The sequence below is a fragment of the Tiliqua scincoides genome, chromosome 7, assembly GCF_035046505.1.
Source record: "Tiliqua scincoides isolate rTilSci1 chromosome 7, rTilSci1.hap2, whole genome shotgun sequence".
In the NCBI taxonomy this organism is placed as follows: domain Eukaryota; kingdom Metazoa; phylum Chordata; class Lepidosauria; order Squamata; family Scincidae; genus Tiliqua; species Tiliqua scincoides.
Window position 1 is genome coordinate 78074126 of NC_089827.1, and position 14331 is coordinate 78088456.

The 14331-nt window shown below is 49.8% G+C and overlaps 1 protein-coding gene across 1 annotated transcript in view; it reads right to left on the reverse strand.

The window, feature by feature from the left end:
- Positions 1-9389, reverse strand: part of WIF1 (WNT inhibitory factor 1) — a 36288-nt gene extending 26899 nt beyond the window's left edge. The window contains exons 1-2 of the mRNA XM_066634516.1: positions 9248-9389; positions 8355-8494 (exon numbers count right to left, since the gene is read on the reverse strand). Coding sequence (XP_066490613.1) covers positions 8355-8494; positions 9248-9389 — 282 coding nt within the window. The remainder of the gene's footprint in view (positions 1-8354; positions 8495-9247) is intronic.
- Positions 9390-14331: the final 4942 nt, after the last annotated feature.

The following is a 14331-nucleotide window of genomic DNA, read 5'->3' on the forward strand; positions in this document are numbered from 1 at the left end:
GGAGAGTTGGGGAAGGGAAAAACAGGGACCTTAAGCCTGCAGAGCGGGCAAAAGGGAAACCAATGCAGGGCAGGTGGGGGTGAAGGGAGAGGAGGGCAGTGAGCTCAGGGGGTGGAGGGAAGCAGCCTGCCCTCCCAACACAAGTGCCTCCTGTCACACTCTTTGCCACTTTCACCGGGAGGAGCCGCAGCAGACAGCTGAAAGAGCCGCATGCGGCTCTAGAAACGCAGGTTGCCGACCCCTGGACTATACTAAGGCAACTGCCTTATATGGAGTCAGACCACTGTTCCAGCAAGCTGTGCACTGATTCCACACCAGCAGTGGTCCAAATGCTTTTCAGACAGAGGTCTTTCCCCAGCTCACCTGGAGATGCCAGGGACTGCATACAAAGCATGTGCTCTGCCCATGAGATACAGCCCCACTAGTCCCCTCAGTGATGGCTTCCGAAGTCTCCTTGGAGACTTGTCTAAAGATGTCTCAAGACTCCTCTTTTGTGGAAGTGACTCATGCCTGGTCCTGAAACAAAACACCACCTGTGTTCGCCTCCATTTTGCTCCCACTGCTCCGAATGGCTCTGAAGGGGAGGGACTGCTTGCACACCATGGTGGTGACAGCAAGGTGACAGGATGTGGTGGAGGTCAGGTTGGGGAGAGGAGGACTGCTTCCTCTTTCTCAGCATTGGTGGTTGCTGCACCGATGCTCATCTGAGAGAGACAGTGGCCTCAGGACTGGCCACGGCGAGGTGACAGCAGTAGAGTTGTGGCGAGACAGTAGGCAGGTGCACACGGGGACCCCTCACAGTCTGCTGCCTGTCACACCACACTGCCTGGAAGCATCCTGGCAACTGAGGAAAGTCCTTTCCCTGTCCAAGCAGCAGCAACTACTCCACTAGTGCTCACCTGGGAGGAGCAGCAGTGCTGATGGCGGTGGCAGGGACAGCAGCCGCCACCAGGTAACTGTGGAGGGCTGTGGAGGTGGGGGCAGGTCAAGGAGGACCCCCCAATGCCCAGCAGTGAGGGTTACTGCCACCATTGTACAATGGGGCAGTGGAATCGTGATGAGGCAGCTGCCAAGGCCTGGATGGGCACAGGACACCAATCCACCGCCTGAGGCAATCACCTCACCAGGCCTGCAAAAGTTAGTGCTTTCCACCCCCTTTAGCTATGCCACTGGTCGAGACCACTATAGATACTGGCCTGCGATCTGGTTGCCTCCAGTGGTATGGTATCTAGAAGAACAAAAAAATATTGACAAGCAGTCCTAGAGGACTTCTCCGCAACAAAGCAAAGGCCAAGCCTGCTCTGGACTCTTTGGTGACGCCTGCACTCCCTTCCAGCCCGTTCTGTCAAGCTCTCTCTATCAACAAACAGTGCCTTGAAGTGTTCAAAGGCCCGGCCCGCTCTCTTTCATCCAGACCTCTTCCTCTGCCAAGCTGCTGAAAATAAAAGGAGCAGGCTAATGAAATTCTGCAGGGTAAAAAGGAAAATAAGCGGACTGTAACGAGATGCTCAAGTCACGTCAGCCCAGCGCTCCCCGTCTCCTCCTGCAGCCTCACATGTGCGTGGAAGAATTCAGAGTTGCAGCCCTGCAAGATCTTAGGTGAGAGCCCCAAGCAGAAAGTCAACATTTACTCAGCACCACACTCTGGAATCTCTCAGTCAGCAAAGGGAGAATTCCCTCTCTCCCCGGGAGCCGCTGGCCCAAGCTCAGGAAGCGTCAGCAGCACATCAGAAGCTGCCGGAATCACCTTCTGGGGTGGACATTTCAAGCAAATGCTCTAAAGTGGTGGGGCTTACTACCTCCAGTGACGCAAATACCACATGCATTAAGCGGACAAATACCACAAACCAAAGTCTGTGATCACAGGTTGAAACATCTGTCAGTCTTTGGTAATTTGTCTAACCAGATTTACAGCACAAGGCTGATATTTTGTGCGACCACCCCCCCAGTTGTTCCTCACAGTTACCCTCAAAGCTATATAATGGTTAATTTGAAATGCATATGTACTGAAATTAATTAGCATATGCCCGTAAACAGGACCTCACATTTTCCCTGGGGAATGCTGATAAAACTATTTTTAAAGTTAGGCTCTTGTGACGTCACACCCCCTTCAATTTCTTCATCCTTCTCAGCATCCACATCTTCAGAACTTGTTTGGAAGACAACACTCCTCCAAAGTGTTCTGAAGCCAATTAATTTGGGGCTTCCTCCCAAATAAATGTGCAGAACATTCGTTTGCTGGTCTGCGTCTTATAATGCTGTTCTTCTGCGGTTCACACAGCTTGTTTCCATTTAGCTTTGCACCAAGTGCGGTGCTATCTATCAGCTCTCATTGTGATGCTGCTCAGGTTTGGCTGTGTGATCCTTCACATCCACACACGTGTTGTCCACAAAGTGCTATTCTGAGGAACTTTCTAGGGCTAGTCTAGAAAGAAGAACACTGCTTAGAGCGCCACGGGTCAGAGGGCGGTGGAAGCACCAGAAAGAAGTACAGTCTGTCTCTAACCGCCCTTCATTCTCCTGCAATGGCCTGCCATCGGCCACCGCCATATCTTCTGTAACCTGCCACTATATTATTGGTGGCTGCACTCCCCTCCCCAGACTCTCTCAAGGTGTCAAACACATCACCTTTCAGTGGGGATGACCTTCAAACCACACGACCTTCAGACCACGCACACACTCCAACACAGCACTCAATTCCCGCCTCGCTTCACAATCAACTCTCTGCCTAAAACCTCTTCCTACGTTTCCATCCTCATCATGCCACAACCCTTACGCACCTCTCACCAAGACTTGGTATTTTCAAGTATTGTGCAATGAAAAACCAACAAGCAGCAGCACATATAGAAAAGCTGGGGAAATTATCACTATATAAAGTCTAGCTCCAGTTAATTAATTAACTGACCCTGGCCCCAAAAATAGTTCACAGAGAATTTTTCAGTGAACCAGAATTGAACCCAAACTGAAAATCTCTTCATTGCCTCGAATCTGAACCCAACCCTACTTCCTCAACACAACAAAGTTGTAACTGGTTCAAAATAAGTTGCTCAATAATTAAACACTCAATTTTCAATTGTAGGATTCCTGTTTTCTTATTTGTGCCACACTATCCCTTTACTGTAAACAAAAAGGTGTGATGTTATGGCACATTAAAACTATCTAAATCAATTCAAAACTCCGGTAGTTAAAAATGACTGAAATGTTGATGCATCTGAGTATTCACTCCAACGACAGATGAGATCAGAAGGACAGCACAGTTCTTCATCCCCAATGGCTTCAGACAGGAAGAGGATTCACAATTCTTCAATTGCTTCTCCTCCCTTGGGGTCACTTCCCTTGGCCAGCACTTCCCCATGCATTCAGCCAGCTTCTCCTTGGTTATCCTTGCCCTACTGCTTTGATAGGGCAAAGCAAGTTCTGCAGGCTGTCATGAGGAGAGGCCAACTCATTGGGGAGTCACAATGCTTTAAGGAGGTGGAGCGACCCCCCCCCCATCTTGGCAACAGGATCACATCCATGACCACAGAACTGGATTCTGTTGGGTGAGTCCAGTGCCCAGCCCGGGAGCCACTCACTCCATTTTTGGTCCAGTAGAGTCACCTTCTTCTTCTCATCCCTTACTCCTTGCTACTGTAAGCAATGGAGGAGTCATTCCCCTGGAGGCTTGAGATAAGAATAGGCCCTCAGTTTGGCTGTAGTTGTCGTAAGAGGCGACTAAACAGCCACCAGGTAGATTGGACTCCTTAGCCTGGGAAAGCAGCTCATCTGAGAGAAGGAAAACTCTGATCCCAAACCTCCACTGCCTTGTGGCTACATCCAGCTAGGGAAAAGGCTTCAGGAGTCAACCTCGAGGCAAAATCCGGAGCCGGAGTCCCTGAGGCAGTTCATGGCTGAACACAGTCACATTCTGGCAACTCCTGCGACGCTGCTGGAACCAACCGTACTGGCTTCTGCCTTTCCATTGGACCATTTCAGCGATGTGGAGAGGGGGGATTTGCTGCATGGGTAACAGCCTATCCTCCATACCTACTTTACCCAGGCGTCGCGCACTGGAGAGGACACTCTGTTCCAGAACCACCATTCAGAGCGCAATACCATAGTCTTCTGAGACTGAAGGATGCCAACAGAAGGAGTCATCCAACCAGTGGGCCATCTTTTCCATCCCTTTCCATCTCCAGTCCCCTTTTCCATCTCTTCATAATCCATGCTTGGGGGCAGAGCTTGGAAGCGGTACATCAGATCAGCTCTGCTGAATCAGGCCAAAGACCCATCTAGCCCAGCCTCCTGATTCTCACAGTGGCCAACCAGCTACCGCTGGGGAAGCCCCAAGCAGAGCAGAAAGACCCTTCTCTCCCACCACTGGTCCCCTGCAGCAGGTGTTCAGTAGCAGCCTGGGCCTGAATCTGGAAGGGTGATGGCCTTGGCCCACCTCTGGCTCTGGTTGGAGCAAATTGCTCACTGGAGCTCTCCAGGGTTCTGCAGTCCTGATCTGAGTTGCCTCACATGACCTTCTACCTGTCAGACCTCCAAGGCTCCTGCCTGGAGGATGAGCCAGGACAAGACAGCTGCCTGGTGCTGGTGCCAAGATCTGGCCCCGACAGCGACAGAACAGCCGTTGTCCAAAATTGCCCTCTAACGTTTCACATGATGCTACTGTGCTACAGGAGACTCTCCTCACTGCACAGAAAGTCACTGCTGCTGCTGAACATGAAGAGAGGCAGTCCCACCAAAAGGTATCCTAATGGCCCAATTCCATCAGGGACTCATGGAGGAGGATCTCACAATCCACCACTGCAAGTCCTGAAGTGATGGCATGAAAGTTGGGGAAAGCACCACCAGTGCTCAGAACCTCTGCTGGAGCAGGTAGGGCAGCAACGGAGGTCGGAATTAGGAGGAGGATCAGGGTGGAACAGGGTGAGGAGCAGTCTGGGCTGGAGAGGGAAGATCTTGGAAGCAGTCTTGCATGCTGAGGTCTTATCCCTCCTTCTCAGCCTAGACCCGCCCCCTCAGTCTTCTCGGACATGCACCACCTCGTAAATGGCTGGCATTGGTCCCAATCGGAGGCCAGGCAGCCTAAGAGGACGTAACAAAGACTTTGACTTGCATCTCCTGGGTCTGCTTCGTGCTTCCCCAAAGCATGCAGCACGTGCTCCATCACAGCACTGCATGTGATAAGCTGGTAGGATTGGGCCCTAATGGCCCTTTGTACCTATGGGAGTTGCAGGTGCAGGATTTAGGCAAGGAAGGCTTCCTTAAGAGAGATGCACTTGCAGAGCCTGCACTGAGGAGCCTTTTCCTCCTCTTGCAGGGCATCCGGTTCTTGTGGCTGCACAAGCCACTGCTTGCACGGGTGCCGCTACTGTGGCTGCGTCTGGCCATTCTGTGCACTCCCAGGGCTGTACGTTATGAAAACAGCTACCAAAACAGGCAAAGCAGTTGACTGCTTGTATATTTTTAGTCAAAGTCCCTTTTTTCTTTGTTTTGTAAAGATACGTACAGAAAAGAATCAATCCCAGGAAAGATTTTATTTGCCAAATGCTTGTGCTGTTGTGTGCACACACACAAAGTAATCCTGCAGTTTACATATATGCCATGTAAATGACTATGCAAACCAGATGCAGCTTACAAGGTGCCTTGTAACTCATCTCTGCTGAGCAATAAAGCTTTCTTGGCAAAAGTCGGAGAAACGTACTGCTGTTTTCTCTCAGCAGCCACAACAGATGGCTGGCACATGCCTGCACTGCTAAATGAAGTGGGATCTCAAGAGCACGATTCTTTGATCTGCGGTGGCATGTCCACAACACCAGGACGCAAAATACCACAGCAGAGCAGAATCAAAACATTAAACCTTCAGAGCTTTGCTTTTGAGATGAAGATCTCTTCATTTCTTTTCTGCCCTTTTAAAAAAGAAACTGTCCCCAAGAGCATATTTATGTTCCACATTGCTATTGCAGCCTGGAAGTCCAAAAAGAGATGGCTCCTGTTCGGTGACAAGAAAACACAGTGAAGACACTGCTCAGAGACTGAGTTACGCACAGCTGGATCTGTCACACCAGTGTTTCTCAGACTGTGGGTTGGGACCCACTAGGGGGGTCACAAGTCAATTTCAGGAGGGTCCCCAGTCATTTCAATATTTTATTTTTAATCTATTAGACTTGATGCTCCCATGGTATGTGACTGCACTGGGGGAAATGTGGCAGACCTGTACTCTCAACAAGCTACTATGTATATTCTTTTAACAACGATAGTTAATGGGACGTACTCCTGGATGGGTAGGATTGCAATCTAGGATTGTTAAAAATTTCCTGCTTGATGATGTCACTTCCAGTCATGACATCATTTCTGTTGGGTCCTGACAGATGCTCATTCTAAAAAGTGGGTCCGGGTTCTAAATGTGTGAGAACCACTGTGTCATACCATCCAGGACAGTCTTAAGACTGCAGCTACTGGTGCACATCTACTTGTGTGACTATGAGCTACAAGCCAAGCTGAAAACATAAGAAAGAAAGAATATTGGGGAAAATGGCACCTGCTGTGTTAGGGTCGCTCCAAGGGTTGTGACTCGAATCGATGACTTATGAGTACAAAAAATGGGAAAGGGATGGATACAAAATTCACCCAAGTGCGTTTAATATCATCGGAGTGTAATTTATGCACATCTAGCAAACCATTTTCAATCTTTTTCTTCTCAAGGCACATGATCTCTGTGGTCTTTGCCTTTTGTGATGTCACTTCTGCCTTCTGGGAGACTCTTCCGGGTTCTGCAGCTCTGTTTCTAGGGCAACTTTCTGTAGTCATGAATTGTCTATCCCTCTTTGTCCACTAGTTCCACCAGCAGAGGAAGAGGAAGAGGGACAGTTTGTGACTACAGAAGTTGCTCTACCCAGAAGAATTTTGCAGCGATTTCCAGTGGCTGTGCTCCAAATTCCCACAGCATACCTGTGGACCTTTTGTGGCACACCAATGCCATGGCACACTAGTTGAACATTGCTGATTTAGCCGTTTCTTTGGAAGAGTATGGGTACTGAAGCCCAACATCATACTTTTTTTAATGTCACAGCACTTACGAAAAAAAATTGACTTTCTCTGTTAACATCAATAGCGGACTATAAGTAATAGTCTCTTCAACATCAGCAGGAATGTCTGGGGTCCTGACAGTGGCATAGCCAGAGGGGGTGCAAAGCACTAAGTTTTTCAGGGAGCCTCACCACAGCGTGCAAGCGACCCCTCCCCTTCCCCTTTGGAGCCAGGTGTATGCCTCCATTTTGCTCCCACAGCTTGGCATGGCTCCAAAGGGGAGGGGGAGAAGCCCCTTGTATGCTGTGGTGAGGTTCCCTACAAAACTTATGTCTTTCTGTGTCTATTTAGATTGCATGCTTCCAGGTAGGGTTTTGTCATTCTCAATTTTAGGTTTGTACATTACTTTGTCTCTTAGGCAACCAATAAATATTCCTATTATTTTATTAGTTTTATTATTAGTTTTATTATTTTATTATTTATTATTACTAATAATAATGCTCCCCACTGTAATTTATCTCCTGAACCCCCCTACCCACAGCACTCAGTTTTTCATCTGCTGAAACATTATTTAATCTTAAAAAACGCAATTTCTTCTCATCTGTCATGAATATTTATAGCAGGGGTGCTCAATAGGTGGATCGCGATCTACCGGTAGATCGCGAGGCAAAATGAGTAGATCGCGGAGTGCCGACCCCCCCCTTCAGGTGCCTCTGGGAGGAAACGCTGGGAGTAAGGCCCATTGTACTCAATGGGGCTTACTCCCAGGTAAGTGTGGCTAGGATTGCAGCCTCAGCCTAATCCTAGGCATGTCTACTCAGGAGTAAGTCCTGTTATACTCAGTGGGGCTCAAGGTACACCAACATACATTGTATACATAAATGTTATATGTTATGATGGCGCGAACATTATAAAAAAAACTCTGGTAGATCTCCGGGCCTTGCTGGGTTTCAAAGTAGCTCTCGAGCCAAAAAAGTGTGAGCACCCCTGATTTATAGGATCACTCTTTCAAAGTGTACTTTCTTTGAAGAGTGTGTAGGTAGATTTCAGTTCCGCCCCCACCTGATGATATTTTCCACATCCAAATTGTGAAGCTTGGGGTTTAGGGATGGGAGTTTCATTGAATGAACACTGCACAGTTCAGCCTGCTATACAATTGCTTTATTTATATTTCTCCTGACAGATTAGTTAAGGCACCACTCTGGGGAGGCTTTTTGGCACATCTCTGAATGCGGTTCATAAATCTGTTTTATAAACTCAACATTTGCTCAAGCAAACATGTTGCTCCCCCCCCCCCCGAGTTCTACTGCTGTTTCCTAATCTAGGATTGCACCTACCCTTCCAGTTGCTTGCCAGGTAAAATTCATGGAGTGAATATTGACTGGGATTGCAGGCATCCTTTGTTGAGCTTTTCGGAAATCGTGAGTGAAGGGGGCCATCTTCCCCTCCGAAACAATCAGAATATCCTCTTCGAAGCCTGTAAAACAGAAACCAATTAACTAGAAACAGGTGGAACATGCATCCTACTGGAAAGGGGGGCGGGGAAGAAGAGTCACCCTGCAGACAAATGTTCACATGTGGGCATCTGCACCGGCAGCACTTGTGTGTGCAAGGGACTCCGCGTGTCAACCACCCACAGATCAGCACAGACCCATCCAGCCAGTAGCATGGCTGGAAGGGGTGCAAAGCACAAAGTTTTGCAGGCGCCTGAAGGTGCCACACAAGGAGCCCCTCCCCGTCCCTTTGGAGGTCACACACAACCCCATCCAGCCAGTAGCATAGCTAGCGGGGGTGCATAGCACTAAGGGCCCAATCTTCTGCAACTTTCCAGCGCCGATGCAGCTGTGCCAACAGGGCATGTGCTGCATACCATGGTAGGGGGCAGTTATGGAGGTCTCCTCAAAGTAAAGGATGTTTGTTCCCTTACCTCAGGGCTGCTTTGCAGTTGCACCTGCGTTGGAAAGTTGGACAGGATCGGGCCCTAAGTCTGGCAAGCACCAAGTTTTGCTTACGCTTCTGTTTTGCTCTCTCTGCTGGGAATGGCTCCGCAGGGGAGGGCCCCCGACGGCAAAGCTTAGTGCCTTGCCCCCCCCGCTACGCCACTGCACCCAGGAGGGCGACTGGTAGCCGCGGCTGCGTGCACCGAACCCTGTGCCCGCCGAGCCCGCTGGCGGGAGCGGGCTTCCTCTGCGCCGCCCAGAAGTCCCGCGGTGCCCCCCCCCCCACTCACCGATGAGCGCCCGGGCTTGCTGCGCGCCGATCCACAGGTAGAGCGTGTCCTGCTGGCGCGGCGCGGCGCTGGCCAGGCAGCAGCCCCAGCGCAGGGCGCCGCACAGCCCCAGCCCCAGCCAGAGCGCCGCCGCCCCGGCCATGCTGCTGCTCCGGCCCCGCGAGCTCGCTCCGCACCCAGCCACGGCCCGCTCCGTCCGATGCAGGCGGGCTGCAGCCGCGGCACTGGCGAGTAGACTCCCGGGAGGGCGAGCCCCCCACCCACAGGCGCTCCCGAGCAGCACCGCCAGGGGGCGCTGCGGCGCTAAGGAGCCTCCCTCCAGATCCCTTCGCAGAGAGGCAGGTGAGGCAGAGCCTCCCCACCGGAGTCACCGCGCCGCGAGAGGTGTGCGAGCGCTCGCAAGCCGTGCGCTGTGCGCTCTCCGTGCTCCGCGCGTGGGTTGGGAGTGTTCGCACATCTCGCGTGGCAGTGGGGCTTTTCAAAGCATTCCAGTGGGGAGGCTCTGCCTCACCAGCCCCACCCACCGTGCAGCCCTGCTGTTTAGGCGACCCTCCGTCCTCACTCCCCTCCTGTATCCCCCACGTGCTGCTCTTCCACTCATGCTTGACTTGCTTGTGTTGTTTAACCGATTTGCTTGCTTCCCCCCCCCCCCAGTGGCACAGCTAGCTGGCGCATAACATTAAAAAGATGGCAGAGCAGCTTTTAAACTGATCCCTGGGGGAAGGCCGACGGGAGCCAAGGGTTCTGGACTCCTCATCCCTATGGGATGAGGATGGGGAGGTTAGAGAACAACAAGACAAAGGCAGAGTAGGAGAAGAAATTGGGAAAGTAGTGTGATGGGATGTGATAGACGGTTTGGCACAATGAGAGGATGCGGGGACAAAGGAGCGATTAAGCAGCCCATCCTGGGGCATTCCGTGTATAAATGCTTTTATGCGAATGCCCGAAGTCTCCGAGCAAAGATGGGAGAACTGGAATGTCTGGTGACAAGGGAAAACATTGACATAGTGGGCATAACGGAAACCTGGTGGAATGCGGAGAATCAGTGGGATACTGCAATCCCGGGCTATAAACTCTACAGGAGGGACAGGCAGGGGCGTGTTGGAGGTGGGGTGGCCCTTTATGTTAAGGAAGGGATAGAATCCAGCAAAGTAGAGACTGAAGGTGGATCCGACTCCACTGTAGAATCTCTGTGGGTTAAATTACCAGGCTTGTGCAGCGATGTAATACTGGGGGCGTGCTATCGTCCTCCAGACCAGAAATCTGATGGGGACCTTGAAATGAGGAAACAGATCAGGGAGGTGACAAGGAGGGACAGGGTTGTAATCATGGGGGACTTCAATTATCCTCATATTGACTGGGTCAATTTGTGTTCTGGTCACGATAAGGAAACCGGATTTCTTGACGTGCTAAATGACTATGGCTTAGATCAGCTAGTCACGGAGCCCACCAGAGGACAGGTGACTCTGGATTTAATATTGTGCGGTACGCAGGACCTGGTTAGAGATGTAAACGTTACTGAGCCATTGGGGAACAGTGATCATGCTGCGATCCGTTTTGACGTGCACGTTGGGGGAAGAATACCAGGCAAATCTCTAACAAAAACCCTTGACTTCCGACGGGCGGACTTCCCTCAAATGAGGAGGCTGGTTAGAAGGAGGTTGAAAGGGAGGGTAAAAAGAGTCCAATCTCTCCAGAGTGCATGGAGGCTGCTTAAAACAACAGTAATAGAGGCCCAGCAGAGGTGTATACCGCAAAGAAAGAAGGGTTCCACTAAATCCAGGAGGGTGCCTGCATGGCTAACCAGCCAAGTTAGAGAGGCTGTGAAGGGCAAGGAAGCTTCCTTCCGTAAATGAAAGTCTTGCCCTAATGAGGAGAGTAAAAAGGAACATAATCTGTGACAAAAGAAATGTAAGAAGGTGATAGGGGAGGCCAAGCGAGACTATGAGGAACGCATGGCCAGCAACATTAAGGGGAATAATAAAAGCTTCTTCAAATATGTTAGAAGCAGGAAACCCGCCAGAGAAGCGGTTGGCCCTCTGGATGGTGAGGGAGGGAAAGGGGAGATAAAAGGAGGCTTAGAGATGGCAGAGAAATTAAATGAGTTCTTTGCATCTGTCTTCATGACAGAAGACCTCGGGCAGATACCGCTGCCCGAACGGCCCCTCCTGACCGAGGAGTTAAGTCAGATAGAGGTTAAAAGAGAAGATGTTTCAAACCTCATTGATAAATTAAAGATCAATAAGTCACCGGGCCCTGATGGCATCCACCCAAGAGTTATTAAGGAATTGAAGAATGAAGTTGCAGATCTCTTGACTAAGGTATGCAACTTGTCCCTCAAAACGGCCACGGTGCCAGAAGATTGGAGGATAGCAAATGTCACGCCTATTTTTAAAAAGGGAAAGAGGGGGGACCCGGGAAACTATAGGCCGGTCAGCCTAACATCCATACCGGGAAAGATGGTGGAATGCCTCATCAAAGATAGAATCTCAAAACACATAGACGAACAGGCCTTGCTGAGGGAGAGTCAGCATGGCTTCTGTAAGGGTAAGTCTTGCCTCACCAACCTTATAGAATTCTTTGAAAAGGTCAACAGGCATGTGGATGCGGGAGAACCTGTGGACATTATATATCTGGACTTTCAGAAGGCGTTTGACACAGTCCCTCACCAAAGGCTACTGAAAAATCTCCACAGTCAGGGAATTAGAGGAAAGGTACTCTCGTGGACTGAGAACTGGTTGGAGGCCAGGAAGCAGAGAGTGGGTGTCAATGGGCAATTTGCACAATGGAGAGAGGTGAAAAGCGGTGTGCCCCAAGGATCTGTCCTGGGACCGGTGCTTTTCAACCTCTTCATAAATGTCCAGGAGACAGGGTTGAGCAGTGAAGTGGCTACGTTTGCAGACGACACCAAACTTTTCCAAGTGGTGAAGACCAGAAGTGATTGTGAGGAGCTCCAGAAGGATCTCTCCAGACTGGCAGAATGGGCAGCAAATTGGCAGATGCGCTTCAATGTCAGTAAGTGTAAAGTCATGCACATTGGGGCAAAAAATCAAAACTTTAGATATAGGCTGATGGGCTCTGAGCTGTCTGTGACAGATCAGGAGAGAGATCTTGGGGTGGTGGTGGACAGGTCAATGAAAGTGTCGACCCAATGTGCGGTGGCAGTGAAGAAGGCCAATTCTATGCTTGGGATCATTAGGAAGGGTATTGAGAACAAAACGGCTAGTATTGTAATGCCGTTGTACAAATCTATGGTAAGGCAGCACCTGGAGTATTGTGTCCAGTTCTGGTCGCCCCATCCCAAAAAAGACATAGTGGAAATGGAAAAGGTGCAAAAGAGAGCGACTAAGATGATTACGGGACTGGGGCACCTTCCTTATGAGGAAAGGCTAAGGCGTTTGGGCCTCTTCAGCCTAGAAAAGAGACGCCTGAGGGGGGACATGATTGAGACATACAAAATTATGCAGGGGATGGACAGAGTGGATAGGGAGATGCTCTTTACACTCTCACATAATACCAGAACCAGGGGACATCCACTCAAATTGAGTGTTGGGCGGGTTAGGACAGACAAAAGAAAATATTTCTTTACTCAGCATGTGGTCGGTCTGTGGAACTCCTTGCCACAGGATGTGGTGCTGGCATCTAGCCTAGATGCCTTTAAAAGGGGATTGGACAAGTTTCTGGAGGAAAAATCTATTATGGGGTACAAGCCATGATGTGTATGCGCAACCTCCTGATTTTAGAAATGGGTTATGTCAGAATGCCAGATGCAAGGGAGGGCACCAGGATGAGGTCTCTTGTTATCTGGTGTGCTCCCTGGGGCATTTGGTGGGCCGCTGTGAGATACAAGAAGCTGGACTAGATGGGCCTATGGCCTGATCCAGTGGGGCTGTTCTTATGTTCTTATGGGTGCAAAGCACTGAGTTTTGCAGGGAGCCTCACTGCAGCGTGCAACTGGACCCTCCCCTTCAGAGCCATTTTGGGCAAGGGGGAGCCTCCAGGCTAACACTCCCCCCTCCATATGCAGTATACCCATGCAGAGAAATAAGCCTGCAAGCAAGGTGATCAACCAGCTGTTGTATTTTGGCTTGTTCTTCTCCCTCCTTGGGAGTCCTGGAAAATTGGGGAGCTGTTTGATACACTGATGTACTGGGGGGGCCAAGGGGGCAAATATCCTAGGGTGCCACACCTCCGGGGGAGCCTCTGGCAGTCCCAGCCCCATCCACATTGCCTCCAAATGCCCTCCAAAGGCCTTCTGAGGGCCAGGGAGGCTGCATGTGGCCTCCTCTAGAGGGCTTTTAAATGTCACTTTTGGTTTTCATCAGAAAACCAGAAGTGACGTTTAAAAGCCCTCCAGGGGCCTCTAGGGCAAATCAAAATATGTTCATTTCTTAGATGAGTCTTATATGTTTTTCTGAGGGATTTGAGCAGCTAAGAGCAATGTATAAAGAAATAGATGGAGTCCATGTCCTTTAAAGGGCTCAAGACAGAAGGGAGCATTGGAATTATGGTACTATTGTGGTATTATACCACAAACAGAATTTTGAACATATTCCATGCTGTCACAGGTCGTTGTTGGAGCTGCCAGACCAGCAGAGGTGGAAGCCTGGAGCAGTGAAATATATCCTGGAGGATAAATTTCATATATATCCTCCAGGATATTATATCCATAATATAAATTGTATTAAAGAGATCATTGGGTAAGTACCAGAGCTGTGGAGTAACTTCCATAAATACGTTGGGATATAACATATTATCAGGGTTGCTTACATATTAGTTGCAGCTCAGCTTAAGTTGACTCCGGGCCCAAACCTATCCAATTTTGCAATGCTAGTGCAATTGTGCCAGTGAGTGTGGGCTGCACCCTGTGGTGGAGGAGCAGTTACTGGGATCTTCTTAAGGTATGGGAACATATGTTCCCTTATCACAGAGCTGCATTGTAGCTACACTGGAGCTGGAAAGTTGGATAGTATTGTAGTAGTAGTAGTAGTAGTAGTAGTAGTAGTAGTAGTAGTAACTTTATTGTCATTGTGCTACAGCACAACGAAGTTTATGCACCTTTAAGATACAAGCATAAATATATA